At 30.2% G+C, this 15,994-nt stretch overlaps 1 protein-coding gene across 2 annotated transcripts in view; it reads right to left on the bottom strand.

The window, feature by feature from the left end:
- Positions 1–242: 242 nt before the first annotated feature.
- Zip48C (Zinc/iron regulated transporter-related protein 48C) overlaps positions 243–15,994 on the bottom strand; it is a 69,162-nt gene continuing 53,410 nt past the window's right edge. For both annotated transcript variants that reach the window (XM_089174870.1, XM_089174871.1), the window contains exons 5-7: positions 10,333–10,590; positions 3,355–3,508; positions 243–3,317 (exon numbers count right to left, since the gene is read on the bottom strand). In XM_089174870.1, the coding sequence (XP_089030996.1) occupies positions 3,430–3,508; positions 10,333–10,590 (337 nt within the window). In that variant the 3' untranslated portion in view covers positions 243–3,317; positions 3,355–3,429. The remainder of the gene's footprint in view (positions 3,318–3,354; positions 3,509–10,332; positions 10,591–15,994) is intronic.

The raw sequence follows: 15,994 nt of genomic DNA, 5'->3' as shown, positions 1-15,994 counted from the left end.
AATCTGATTATAATGCATTTTAATGTTATCCATTAATTTTTGACTGAAGAATAATTAAAATTGGCCTGAGAAGTAAAATATTTTCAATTCTTTTCATTGTGGACAATTTTTGAATGGAATATTACAATGGAATTGGGGAAAAGAAAATCCTGAGAAGGATTATTGGAAAAGATTGACGAATGGTTTATCTGTTAAATAAACAAATAATGACGATTTTCATCTCACGTGTTTGATTTCTATTATTTCTTTCTTTTTTTTTTTTGCTTTTTTTTTTTATTACGCACGCATACAAAGTTATTGCAATTGCATACGGTTCAATACCTAATTCGATATAATTACTATAATTAAAAATAATGAATTAAAGGAAACATGGCTCGATTGTCGAATGGCTAAACTATGATGACGTAAAAGAGCGAAAATTTTCGAAATATTTCATACATTTTTAAAAAAACAATTTGTTCTTTCATAATTTTCAATCTTATCTTTACTATGATTAGATATTTAATTGCTTTTTTATTGCATGATTTATTTATATTAATAATACAAAAATGAGTTAATTAATAGCTGTCATTGTTGTTACATGTAATGAAAATCATTTCAAATAAAATCGATCTTTAATGTCACCGTAATCATCGAACGTAAGTAACGTTTCCACTTGAAATATTTAATTATCTACGAGAGACCAGTCTAAAAATCTTTTATCCTAGATAAATTACATTTAAAAAGGATCAATTAACTAAAAAGACGTGGACCATAATCTGCCGAAAGTTTGACGTCGATCGATAATATAGCAATTTTTATGAAATTCATTGATAAAAGAAACAAATGTAATATTTTAACATTAAATATATAACAAATTGTTCATAATTATTTGCAAACGTGTGTTATTTTATTCACGTTCAATTAAATTACATACTTTACAAAAATTATATGCTATCGATATTTGAAATTTTCTAAAAAAATAATACAAAAAATAAAATAAAATAAAATAAAATAAAAATTAAAACAAAATCGTCGAATAATAATTTGATAAATTTGTATTTTTCTTAATTTTTAATATATATATTTTTTTTAATACTTATATTCGTACAGTTCTTAATACGAGGTCATAGAAAAAAATTCGATATTTTCGGCAGATGGGATACGTCGAACTTTCGGTTTACATTAAACCGATGTTTATTTTGTTTTTTTGTTTTTTATTTCATCTTTCATTTTAATTAGATGCATAAAGATTAATTATAATAATTGCACCACTGGCGTGTCCACTTATGTGTATTCTCGTCATGATCACAGGAACTTTCAAAGTAATATGATCGATCGATAGATCTTTCGATAGATCATTTTCTTTTCATAGTTTTATTATTTTTTTTCTAGGGAATTCTATTTTTTTTTTTTTTTAGTTATTCTTTTTTCTTTCTTTTACAAAAAACGATCAAAGACGAAAGGACACGAGGTTCTAATTTTTGTTTGTTAGTTTGTTCTAGTATTATCTCTTCTAACTTTTGTTTCGAACAAAAAGTATCGGAAGAGTTTTCTTGGTTCGCACTTATGGTACACCATGATTTAATACTTCTTAGGTACAGCAGTCCGCTTATCTATGGTACCAAAATATAATTCCTCTCTATATTTTACAATATAATGAGCGTTCAACGTCGAGTTCATCGAAAAACATCCTGTTTGTTATATTACATTTCGATTATTATCGTTATAATAATTCATTCTATAAAAAAAAAAAAAAATTTTATTTTTATTATTAAAATGCATTTCTCTTTTATCTTTGTTTCCAATTATTATATAATTTCAATATTTTAAGCATCGATTAATATAATTTGTAGTTATATTTAAAAATTTTTAATCATATTCGATTGATTATTTCTATAAATACAAAATATATATATAATAATTCAATTGATTCAATAAAAAAAAATATTACCTTATTTTTAAAACACCCTCTCCCCCCCTTACCCCTTGTCAATCAATTTTAAATTAAAAATACAAATACATGTTTTTGTAAAAAAAAGAAAAAAGTAAAATTTTTCAACAAAACATCAACTACGTTTATTTAATTATTATTTTATGTCAACGATTAATATTAAAACAAAAAAAAAAACAAAAAAATCTAAATCTAAACGAAAAGTCATATTAAAACAAGAAAAAAAACAATAGATTATTACAAAAACAATAATAATAATATTGTTAAACCTAAAATTGTTAAGAAAAAAAAATTAAGAAACGATGTATCAAATATCGTTCGATTAATCGACGACTAAGTATTACAATAGATTGTTAAGAATAAATTCGATGAAAAAAAAAAAAAGAGATCATTTTTTAAACAAAAAAAGAAAGAAAGAAACAAAAAAAAAATTGAATGAATTTTTTTCGACATTTTGTTATTCGATTCTTGACGTTGATAGCGATAGTCAACTTGAACAACGTTTCGTTTATTGCTTTTATTTCTTTTCTTTTTTTTTTCTTTTTTTTTTTTTAACTTTTACTTTTTTTTTATTTCTATCCATATTCGCCCCACTAAACAATTCGCTACGCCGATTGATACGTCAAAAAGATCTCTGTTTGCCCTGAGTAGATACAACATCGATTTTAACATTTGATCGATCATTCAATAACATTCTCGATCGTACGTAACATGTTTTTTTTTCTTTTTTTATTTATAAATATATCAAAGATAAAAAGGTAAAACAAAAATTGTTTGGAAGATAAGATAAGAAAAAAAGTTCATCCGATTTTTATTATTCGTTTGTTTTTAAGAGGAAAGAAAAGAAAATGAATTTATTGGACAAAACGTACGTGTGTGAGTGTCAGTCGTGTGTGTAAAATTTTGAAACGATATATGTAAATAAACTCATACAAAATTTGATTTATTTGTAAATCCATCGATCATTCATAATGCGTAAAATTAAATGAACAATATATTTAAACATATATTAAAAGTGCACTAATTAATATTCAATACTTAAAAAAAAAAAAAAAAATAAACGAATTTATTATTTTTTTCGAAACACACTAACATTTGTGTAATGCAAAATAAAAAAAGAAATATCTTTAAGAATTAAAAAGATATAACATTGATAGTGTAAATGTTTAAAAAAAAAATTGGATGTATGTACAATCGATCAATCGAATATTAAAATCGATAAGTTTAAAGGTATAAATTGAAAAAGAAATAAAATTATTGATCGATGAATATAAATCGTATAAATAATGAATATCTTCATTTTTCTTCTAATCAACGAATAATTTAAATTAGGCGAATATAAATACACTCATATAAATAAATATATATATATATATATATATATATATATATATATATATATATATATATATATATATTATTTTATTTATATGTATATGTATATCGTTAAATGAATTAAACGTGTGCATTTACGAAAAACGTTGTTACACAATTTCCTAACCTAATCCCACGTCGAGAGACATCATCACCAAGAAACCCACGATGGCAGCCCAGCTGGCGAGTTTACCGTTTCCGCTGCAAATAGAAAAATGTTAGAGAGACACTTGCGTCGATATTGCGTAATCAAATACACGTTAACGAATATTATATTTCACATCTGTATTATTATACTGTTAACAAACACCATTCGTCATTATTTTGACTTTTATTTGATTTGATTTTATTTTATTTCTTCTTGTTTTTTTTTTGTTTTTTTTTTTTTGGTAATAGCATTGAAACACATATTCAAAATCCAATCATCAATATATATTTTTAATTTTTAGTATTGTTATTAAAGACATATTTTTGAATCATAATCGATGAGTTATTTTATTTATTTGATAAATCATTCACAAGTTTCTTTCATTTTGTGATACGTGATACGATTTTATTTTCAAACCGATGCACAATTGTTATATAGAATTTTTGAAACAAATTTATCTTTCCCATAAATAATATCACTTGTTACTACAATGAAGAAAATTCTTACTTTCAGATAAAATAATTAAAAATTATTATTATTATCAAACTATAACGTTAACAATTGATCAAACGAATAGAAACTTCAACGTTACAAAATCAAAATACGAAAAGGGACAAACAAAATTTATCACCATAGAAAATAATTGTAAAACGGTAAATGAGAAAACAAAAAGAAGAAAATGATAGAAAGAGAAAGAAAATAAAAAACAAATAAACAAAAGAGGATATCACGATGATTGTGGACAGGAGAAGGAAAACGTGGTGGGTGGTGAATGAAAATGGTGAGAAATAAAAAGGATTTTCTCGCGGCTTACAAGTAGGGGGAGGGGGATTAAAAGAAGAAGGACATACACACACACACACAAATAAACACACAGTGCACGTACGTACGTACGCACGCACTTATGCACGCATGCACGCACGCACGCGTCTCTTTCTGTGCCACGGTATTGCACGTCACGGCTTGTTGATTTTGTAAATTATACACGGCCATCAATTTTAACGGCCGGTGAAATGCGCCGTTGTGTTTCGGTGGGCGTTCTACCACATCAATCATATCCGCGTGGTAAATACCTCCCTTCTTCGGTTGCTCTCAGAAAATTTGTATTTTTATTGCCCATTATCGTCTCACACACACATACACACACATACACACGTTGTTGACTTTCAAATCTTTGGACAATCGCGAGCATACGTATGTGTCAGCTTATAAGTGTTGTGTATGTGCGTTTACGTGCGTGCGTGCTTGTCGTCTCTTCGTCATCATCGATTGTCGTCAACTGTCATCGTCTTTTTCTCGTTTCCTGCTCATACTCAATCGGCTATAAAATATATATATTTATCTCTTAAGTATGCGTGTATACATGTATATATATGTATATATATAAAGGGTGTTAAAAAAAACATTCAATATTAATGTGATATATAGGATACACTGCATTGAGTAAAAAGGTATAAGTAAACATAAGTCGAAAAATCAAACGTTTCTAACATGAGATATATTTTTGTTCACTAGTATCATGATTGACTTACTTATTTCCATCACATGCGATGTTAACTTTAGTGTTTTTAAAAGTTGTGAAAACTCTTATTCAAGTACCGATTGTAGATTTCATTGAGAGTCAGTAAGTTGTTGATCGGAGTTTGTAGATATTACACAGTTATGAAGTATCGAGAAAATGTCGCAAAGTAATTCGCGACTCTGTAGAAAGAAGATACCATGTGTATGTGTATGTGTAGAAATGAAAGATGGACACGTGAAAAATCCTCTATAATCATCGGAAATTTAATAGTAATATTATAAATATTGAATAATTTTTTTTTGAACACCCTGTATATGAATCGTATATAATAATTATTCAAATATAAGTAGAGTGCATTAGAGTATTAAAATAATTGTTAATTAATCGAAGGAAACGTATATTATTGTTTAAATGTACGGAATATATGTCAGGAGCATCGTCATCCTCGAAATTCACTTTCAGACTAACACATTGTCCCCTATGAATATACTTTTATTCAATGTTGCTTATATGACTTTCCGAACATTGCGCATGTGTGCAATAGTAATAATATTCCTAATAAAGGGAATTTAAGATTATAACGATCTAATTTTACCATTTTTTTTTATTCTAACGTAATTATTTTATCACTCCTGCGCAGCGATGATTTTGAGGGTTAAATTTTGCCGTAATATAAGTTAAGTGTATTAAAACATTAAAATAATTATTAATTAATCGAAGAAAACGTGTATTATTGTTTAAATGTACGGAATATATGTCTGGAGTACCGTCATCTTCGAAATTCACCTTCAGACTAGCACGTTAACCTCTATGAATGTACTTTTATTCAATGTTGCTTATATGACTTTCCGAACATTGCGCATGTGTGCAATAGTAATAATATTCCTAATAAAGAGAATTTAAGATTATAACATTCTGATTTTTATATTATTTCGCAAGTGTAACGTTCAGAAAGTTATATAAACAATATTTGATAAAAGAATTTTAATAGAGAATAACATGTCAGTCTGAAGGTGAATTTTGAGAAAGACGGTGCTCCTAACATATATTCCGTGCTTTTAAACCATAATTCACGATTAATTAACAATTATTTTAATACTCTAATGTGCACTCTGCTTATATTAGAATAATTATTATACACGTGTTATATATGTAAAAAAGAAAAAGATAGATAGAGTTCATTGGTCGTAATACCAACGATCACCTTTTACCCCGACGCCCTGGTGTCACGACGAGGATTCTCGATCGAGGGTAACTACCAACACCAACACCACTACTGCAACCAACTTACTTTTCTTCCTGACTAATAATATTTTTGTTGTTTCAACGATTATAACAATGTTGTATCTTACTGATAAAAAAGAAAAAAGCAACAAAATGTGAGAAAGATAATTGGAAGAGAACTACCGTGAGAACTTACTCAAATGGTAGATAATTTAAAACGAAACTAAGAAATAAATAAAGAAATAAGTAAAGAAAGAAAGAAAGAAAGAAAGAAAGAATGATAGAAATTAAAAAAGATATTAGAAAGAAAACAACTAAGCGTTCCTATTCACCGAGCAAAAGGGAAAATTTTAATTGCAAAAAATGTATAGTTGCTATTATCCGTGAAAAAGATAGTAAACGTTTCTCTTATACTTTTTCATCTTCTCATCTCTTCGTCATCTTTTATTATTTTAGATATTCTATTTCTTCTTCATCTTCTCATTTATTCGACAAGAAAGATAAATTCTCTGAAAGATGAAGGCATTCCTACCAGTCGATATCTTCTAACTCTTTAAAACTTGTACCAATAACCTTCTGCTCTCACTTCCCACCCCCCTTTCACCTTCTCACTCCTGAACGAAGCATCTCATCACTAACCTTCCCCTTCCCCTTCCCCTAACCACCACCAATACCACCTTAATCCTTTTTCTTTCTTTTCATCTTTCCGATCTTGGTTTTTTCTTTTCTTTTCTTTTCATCTTTTTTTTTTTCGTAAGAGAAATAATCGTTCGACCGTATCGACTACTCAGCATGAATCGATTAGCATAGCGCGATTCACCTTTCTATTAAACACATTGTAAAGAGACTCGTAAATATAATATAATCAAACAATTTATTTGAAATTGTGTTACAATGTCGAAGAGTTAGTAACAGAACGAGAATGATCGATCGATCGATAGATCAATAGATCTATTCGTTATAATGAACATAAAGAAAAAGGAAGAAAAGAACTAACAAGGAAATTAATAATTATCAAATATGAATATGAAAAATTAGCAAAATTAAGAGAACAAGAAAGGTAAATAAAATTAAATTATGTGAAATTAAATTAGGGTAAATGAAGTGAATTATATTAAATTAATTAAATTTGTAAATAAAAATAAGCAAAAATTAGAAAAATTACTAATGGAAAAGTTCGATAGGAGAGGTAATAAAATAAATGAAAATGTATTCAAAAATAAATGAAGTATTAGAAAGAAAAACATCAGTTATAAAAATGAAACAGAGAGAGAGAGAGAGATAGAAAAGTAATGAATCGTATGAGAAAGACAAAAATGAGTGAAAGAAAGAGAAGGAAAAGCAGTCATCAGGTAACGAAGACTTGATCTCATTTTTTCAAGAGAAAAAGAGAAAATAAGAAGAAGAATAAGAGAAAGAGAAAGAGAAAGAGAGAGAGAGGGAAACTAATGCGTTGATAAAGCAGATTCGATCGTTAATTAGTGGTTAAGTATACCGGAATAGTTCTCGTTAGTTTTCACACCGAAAAGATCACACGGGTTTGATTTGGAGGGTTGAACCGAGGTCGTGCAACGGTTTTCTTAGAAACGAGGGGAGAGGAATAAATGAAAGAAGAAAGAAAGAGAGAGAAAAAAAGAGAGGTGTATTTTCACTTTTGTGTTTTCCGGGTCCTCGAGGGTTCCCGAGGGAGCCAGTCGAGGTTGACTGTCTCAGGAGTCTTCTCTTTACGTTCAGAGATGCTTCACCTAAGTAACAACCAACGAGAAAAAAAAGAAGAAAATAAAGAAAGAAAGAGAGAGAGAGAGAGAGAGACAGAGAAAAGTAGCGGCTCTTTTGGTATACACTGGCAAGACGGTTAGATCGCACGCGAAATACAAAAGAAGCCAATTATAATGACAATGCTCGTACGGTTTAAGCCAACGTTCTGGGGGCCTGGGAAAGAAATTTGCTCTTGCACGTTCGTTTTAACGCGTTCGCGAAAGAGTGAGAGGGATAACTAGAAAGAGTAAGAAAGAAGAAAAATAAAGATTAAGTCGACTCGACTATCTACGGCACTGTCGTCACGCGCCATTGTACCGTAATCGTTCTCGAATAGAACCACTGACGAATATGTGTGCAAAAATATTCACCGTATACTCTATCTTAAACTATATCTTAACTATAATCACATTTTTATTTATATGTATATATATATATATATATATATATATATATATATATATATATATATATATATATTTTTTATGTTTATTTATATTGATTTTTTTTTATTATTTAAACGTTCATATATAAATGAAGTTTTGTAAGTTGTTGAAATAAATTTTGTTTGGCGAATCGTATTATATATATAATAAATATATAATATAATTAATATACATATTTCATATTATATAATTAATTAATATATAATATAATTTTTTAATATATGTAATAAATTGATATACTTATTTTGTATATTAATAAATATATATAATATTAATTATTATATAATATTGTTTATTATTAATATATATTATAATTAAATATAATAATTTATAAAATATATATATATATATATATATAATATATAATAATATATCTTATTAATATTAAATTAATAATATATAAATATTATTATTAGTATATAAAATTAATAATTATAATATTAGAGATAACACATTTAAATATAGATATAATATAATATCTACACACACACATTTAATTTATATCTATATTAATAGATATAATATATATAATATAATATATAAATTTTGATCTATATATATACTAGTATTGTGGTTTAAATGATTGACATATTCGACGATGACACACCAACCACAGGGAATATATTTTCTTTCGAAAATCGTGACACGTACATTTTTTCTTACGAGCTACTTATTTCATTTCACGTACATATTTTAAATATTCGCGTATGTATGCATGCATACATGTATGTATGTATGTACGTATCACGATCGTTCAAAAGAGAAGCGAAACGATCGGATTTCTCGATCAAACGGAGAAATCGCTAGTTAATAAAAATAGCACGCGCCCTCGAAACGCTCGTGCTCGAACCTCAAGTATTGTTTCTTTTTGTTTTCATTTTTTTGAATCAACCAACTTTGCCGACGAATCACTAAATTTATTGGAATTTTACTGGAATTCCTGCTACTTCTACTTTATTTCTTTCTTTCTTTTTTACTCGTTCACTAACTCGGTAAAAACTAAGAAATCATTCAATTTATTTAAGTCATACCGAATCGATCGAGTGTTCAATAATTCAACAAATTCTTTTTCCAAACGATATATGTGAAAATCACTACAAGTTATAAGGAAAAACAAAAACAAACCAATCCTAATTGAATTATTAAAAATAATAAAACACGTGTACATTCATTTATTTAAAACAAAAAAATTACAACAAATTTTGTTCAATGATGATAATAATATTTAAATAAGATACCTCGATAATTTTTAAAATTCCAATTAATTCTATTAAATTAAACAATAACAACAACAACAACAACAACAAATTATTTTTACGTTACGAAAATACAACAAAAGAAAAAAAGAAAACGAAAGAAGAAGAAGAAGAAGAAAAATATGAAAGAAAGAAAAAGGGTGCAAGCCCCCGAAATAGATTTTGGGTATTGTGTCGGTGGGAAAAGCCTCTTCCGCCCTTCTGACTCCATACTCTACCTCGAATTCTAATTCATAGTGAATAGGACCGGAGGGTGAAACGTGAGACGGAAATAGGTGCAAGTGCAGTACGGTGGTACCTTTACCAACCACTGGACGATGGTTAACAGACAATTAAAAATAAAAAAAAAATAAAAATAAAAAATAGAAAAGAACATAAAAGAGAGCGAGTTTAGGGTAGACGAGAGTAAAATAAAACTGGAGTCTCAGTTGAAGAAACGAGTTATATATAAACCTTTCTTCTACTTCTTTTTTTTTTCAGTGCGAACCCGTGAAACCCTTTTTGTTATGTTCAAACGATTTTTCCAGTTTTTTTTTTTTTAAACATGTTAACGATATAATTTTTGAGATTCTAATCTTGGTAAACCTGAGATAGACACATATCCATCGATCGTTAAGAATTAATTTAAAAAAAATATTAAATTAAATAAATAAATATAAATGAAAACGTACCTTTCGTGAGCTTCCGGTATGATATCATCAATGACAACATAAATCATGGCTCCTGCTGCGAAAGCCAATGCATAAGGTAAAGCAGGTGCTGCTAACGTCACCCCCGCAGCACCAAGGACACCAGCGATTGGTTCAACCATACCAGAAAGCTGCCCGTACCAGAAGCTCTTCAAAGTGCTGATCCCTGCTGCCTGTAAGGGCAATGAAACTGCCAAGCCCTCGGGAAAATTCTGAATGCCAATTCCGATTGCCAGGTTCCTGCAAAATCATAAATAGGAAAAAATATCTGCATTTGAATTTTTCAAGTGTCATCGTCTACTAAACGCCTGTTTGAATGTTATAATTAAAAATTCCATTGATTTTTCATATTCTTGTCAGCAACAAGCCTAAATTTATCATTGTTTATTGAATTTATATATAAAAAGGGTTAGATACCCCATACTTAAAAGTTTATGAATCTTAATTTAATAATTTATTATTATTTTGTATATATGACAATGTTAACGTGCACAAAGATCAAAGTAGAAAACGCAAAATGTGAAATCTCATCTCAGAGAAGATTCGAAGTTTAGAACATCGAATGGATAAATGGTTGGTTGGTTTGTAGAAAGAGAGGAAAAGAGAGAGAAGCAGAAACAGGCGGGGAGGATGGGTGGGTTGTATTGGGAGAGACGATTAGGAGGTATACGAGAAATTCGCCTGATCACGCTTATAAATTATCATTTCTAAAGAGAAAGAAAAAGAGATAGAAAATGAACAAAATAAAGAAAGAGAGAGAGAGAGAGAGAGAGAGAAAAAAAAAGATTCTAACGTGGTGGATCGTATCGATTCTTGGAAGGCAAAACTGGATTCCATAAAGCGGAAGAGGAGACGATGACTTGGGTCTTAGGTCTCTGAAATCATGCGAGAAAGAGAGAAAGAGAGTTGTACGTCCTGCAAAAATCCAGGTTCACATCATCAAAAGAAAGAAAAGGGTGGGAGAAAGGGGGATGAGAGGAAGGGGAGGGAGGAGGAGGGGGTAGGTAAGCATGTGTGAGCAAGCAAAAGATCCGACAATAAGAAGAAAAGCATAGTGGAGACAAGGTGAGTCTCTGATATAGCTGTTGCTGTATTGCTATTTCTGCTATTGGTGCTATTATTGATTCTCTGATGCTGATGGTGCTATTGGTGTTACTGCAGAACTCCTGCTGCTGCTGCTGTTACTTCTGTTGCTGTTGCTGGTTTGCTTCGAAACGAGCAAAGGCGAGTTCTTGAAACTGGTCGACGAGCTTCGACATTCTCAACATTTTTCCATCTGCTCTTCCTCTACCCCACTTTACCACCCCAACAACCCATACTAGATACTTTGCCATGTTGGAAATCAGACTCCTGTTTCCTTCTTCTTCTTCTTCTTCTATCATCATTTTCTATCTTCTATCTTCATCTTCATCTTTATTTTCTTCTTCTTCTTCTTCTTCTTCTAGTGTTTTCTGTGTTTATCTGTACATATGTGTATGTATGTACGTATGTGGGTATCTTTTTATCGAATTTTGTTCCTACCAAGTCGAGTTTCTCATTGCTATCGTAAATAAGATGTGAATGGACATCTACTCTGACCTTCTCCTATTTTTTTTTTCTTTTCTTTTTTTTTTTTTTTTTGCATAATATACATATCATGTGTGGTCATTCAAGTTGGAATTCTTGCATGTATAAATAAAGATACGTACATTTTATCTGATAAGATTAATCCGATCTCGTATTTCTGTCTTAACTTGGTTTTTCTTATCTTTCTTTTTTTCTTTTTTTTTTTACTTTTTTAAACAATATCGTAGAAATTTTTGCATTAATAAATGAGATAAATATATATTATGTGAAATAAAAAAAAAAGTACAAAAAAATCTTTCTATCCGTTCGTCGAAGTGCATCGAAACTTCAAATGGTGCTCCGCATCGTCGATCTTTTCATCGAGATTAGAAAGTCTAAGCTATAGATCTTTGATATATGTATACGTTTATATAATACGTGTGTATGTGTGTAAAAATGTATAGTAGATTCAAAGTAATTAAAGTGAATCCTTTAATTAATCTGATCTGTTTGATAAGTTACATTGTTTTAACGTCGAGTATTATCGAACTGTATAATCTAATCGATAGATCGAACCTTACGGTGAAACTTTTCAAATTCGATAATTCCTTGATAAATTTTTGTTTATTTATTTATTTTTCTTTCCTCTTTTACTTCTTCTTCTTCTTCTTCTTCTTCTTCTTCTTCTTCTTTTATTTATCTTTATCTTTATCTTCTTATTTCTGTTTTATTCGACCTTTATTCATTCTTTTTCTCTGGCGACCTCGTAGATCGTTAAACGTGATCTACGATTCAGGTAATAACACGGTAAGATCTTTTTCTCAAAGAAAGAGAGAAAGAAAGAGAGAAAGAAAGAGAGGGGGAGAGAGAGAGAGAGAGAGAGCGCGAATGATTCGTATGAAATTTTGTCTCTACGAAAAAAAATTAAAGAAAAAATTTATAATTTTAATAAACCAAATAATTATTGAAATATTCTTTCTAATAAATATACATATATATTTAAATATAAATTTTTATACAAATAATTATACAATAATATAATATAATATTTTTTTGTTATTTATAATTAAATTTTAATTAATTTTATTGTATATTATATTATATTATATTATATTATATTATATTATATTATATTATATTATATTATATTATATTATATTATATTATAGTATATATAAATATATATATTTTATTTTTAAAATTACATTTTTTTAATGCATAATTCATAAACATTGCATATCATTATAAATCCCATCAAAATTTCGTACAATTTTATTTTTTATTCCTACAAATAAATAAACAATTATTCTCATATTATTATTAAATAAAATTTTCGAAAAAATACTTCGTAGTAAATTTCGCGAAAGTATTTTTTCGTAATCGGGTCCATTGCTAGAGAAGAACGCGAGAGGAACGCGAAAAGAGAAGTCAAGTAAAAGTAGAATGAGGAATAAGGATGAAAATGAGGATGAGGATGAGGTGGAAGGAGGAGGGTAAGAAGTACGGCAGGTGAATGAACGACAGGATCATCGTATACGTGTAAACAGAATGGCCTTGTATATGTGTGTTAGTGAACACACACACACACACACACACAGAAACATAGACGAGAAAAGATCACATATTGTACTGTGAGATGCTATTCTAAAGTTGTATCTAGCAACAGAAGAAAGGAGGGGAATTAGGAGAAGAAAAGGGGGACAAGGGAGAGGTGAGGTGAGGGTGGGGGAAGGGGGAGAATATCATTGCACGAGACCCCGTTTTCTCTTGCAGAAATCTTGGCTCATTCTCCGATATCAGTCGGTCGTTCACCGGTCCAAGGCTCTATGGTGTTTTGTAGTAGAAAATCGTTTCTGAGAGAAAGAGAAAGAGAGAGAGAGAAAGAAAGAGAGAGAAAGAGAAGATTCCACTTATGTTAGAGAAAGAAAAGAAATAATAGAAATAAAGATAGAAAGATAGAAAGAGAAAGAGAATCGGTCGGATGAATGAACGGAGAGACTCGGTGAAATCGGATTCCTTTGGTATGAACCGAGAATGTCGGAAATGGTATCCTAAAAGCTTACTCTAACCACCCTACCACGACGAGAATACACCAAGGTCGTTACGTGAATCCCCATAGTCGTGTCGCAGAAGATTATTTAAGATACCAAACGATTTAGTTAATAATTAATATTATTGTATTAAATAATTAAATGGAAAACGTTCGATCGTTTAAATTTAAACGTGTTTCAATTTTTTAATCGAACATTTTGCATTTCATACGATATGGTTTTTTCTTTTTTTATTTTTTTTTATTGGTAACATATTGTAAGTAATATAAATTATTAAATTATAATTAATTTAGCATTAATAATAAATCAAAAATGAAATTAAAGGGAAAAAGATATACTTTGTAAGAAATGATGTAAAATCTTGAATGAAACTTTAAACGTTTAAAGATCTATGCTGGTGTAATCCCATAAGAGAAAGAAACGAGAAAACGGGATCGTAAAGAAAACAACTGTCTGAATGAATGAAGAGAAAGAGAAAGAAGTAAAAAGAGATAGAGAGAGAGAGAGAGAGAGAGAGAGAAAGAAAGAAATAGAAAAAGTTCGTAGATACATGGAACGCGGTAACGAAGGTCTTCCACGATTCATCGTCTTAAATCGTTGCTGCTGAGTTAGCTGTAGGAAATAGGATCGATAAAAATCAGTCGAGTTTCAAAGTCGAGAATTGAGAAGGAAAAAGAAGTGGTAAAGTAGAAGGAGGAGGAGGAGGAGGGGATTGAGGGGGAGGATAGGTAAGTAGCTCACGTAAGAAACATATCTAGCAATACCTTGTATGGAGTAGTTCTTGAAAATTTTTGCTTTTATGTCACGAATCGCATTCGTTATCGTAGTAGGATCATAGTTTTAAAGAAAGATTGTTAGAACAAATTAAAATATAGAAAGAAACAATAACAAAAAAAAAATAGTATTTTAAACGTGAATGAATAAGTAAGTAAGTAAATAAGTAAGTAAGCAAGTAAGTAAGTAAGTAAGTAAGTAAGTAAGTAAGTAAGTAAATAAGTAAGTAAAAGAGAGAGAGAGAAAGGGAGATAGGGAGGAGGAAGAAGAGGAGGAGGAGGGTTATTGAAGAGAACGACGTGGTGAGGGAAAGGAACGAAGGAACGAGTTGAGACGATGAAAAAGGGAGCAAAAAAATAGTTCAGGGTTCTTCATCCATAGCGGGAGCTCGGTAACGAGGATCTTCCGCGATCCAGGTCGTTGGATCTAAAAGATCCAGGAACTACTACAATTTACAAGGAACAATAGATCAACATTAGAACTGAAAGAGAGTGTGTAAGATAAAGAGAGAGAGAGAGAGAGAGAGGAGTTAACTTTGAACGTAGTCGTTGAGAACAGGTGAATGAATGACGCGATCTCTCAAACCTTTCTTTCTATTTTACTCGTACAGAAAGGGGGAACGGTGGGGTTAGGAAAGAGACGTGTGCTTCTACTGTCGCGTTCAGTATTATCCAGTAAGAAAGAGAAAGAGAGATAGAGAGAGAGATAGGTCGTTGTATGGTATGTCATACCAGGCGGCGTGTCTTGCGTTATTTCATGGGACGGCATCCTCGTCGCATTCCTATCGTTCGAGAGGTAGTACATAAGTGGTTGTACAGTTAACTCGTCGGGGCCCGGCCGTTTGCCAGTCGCACCAAGGGAGGTCACCTGAGTTCCAAGAATGATCCTTCCTCTTCTATCTCACTTACTCACTCATTATTCTCTCTTTCTCTTTCTCACATAACTGCCGCACACACCGCGTAACTTATTCGTTCCATCTTATTTCGTTTCTCCTTCAAACAGTTCTTTCTTTCTCTGTCTGTCTGTCTGTCTGTCTGTCTGTTCGTCTGTCTATCTTTCTCTTCTCTCTTTGACTTTGACTCTCTATCCATCCATCCATCCGTCCATCCATCCATCCATCCATCCATCCATCCATCCATCCATCCATCCATCCGTCCATCTATCTTTTCCATTCTCTACACATTTCCAGTATTCCAAGTAAACTTCTTCGTTCCGGCAAATCCACTCTTCTCTTCTTATATTTCATTCCTTTTATTTTATTTACTAAGCAGTTC

Source organism: Polistes dominula, unplaced genomic scaffold (genome assembly GCF_049000335.1).
Source record: "Polistes dominula isolate Pdom_NZ unplaced genomic scaffold, Pdom_raw_medaka contig_16, whole genome shotgun sequence".
Classification (NCBI taxonomy): Eukaryota; Metazoa; Arthropoda; class Insecta; order Hymenoptera; family Vespidae; genus Polistes; species Polistes dominula.
Note: the sequence above shows the minus strand (reverse complement) of the source record. Positions and strands in the feature narration are given on the sequence as shown.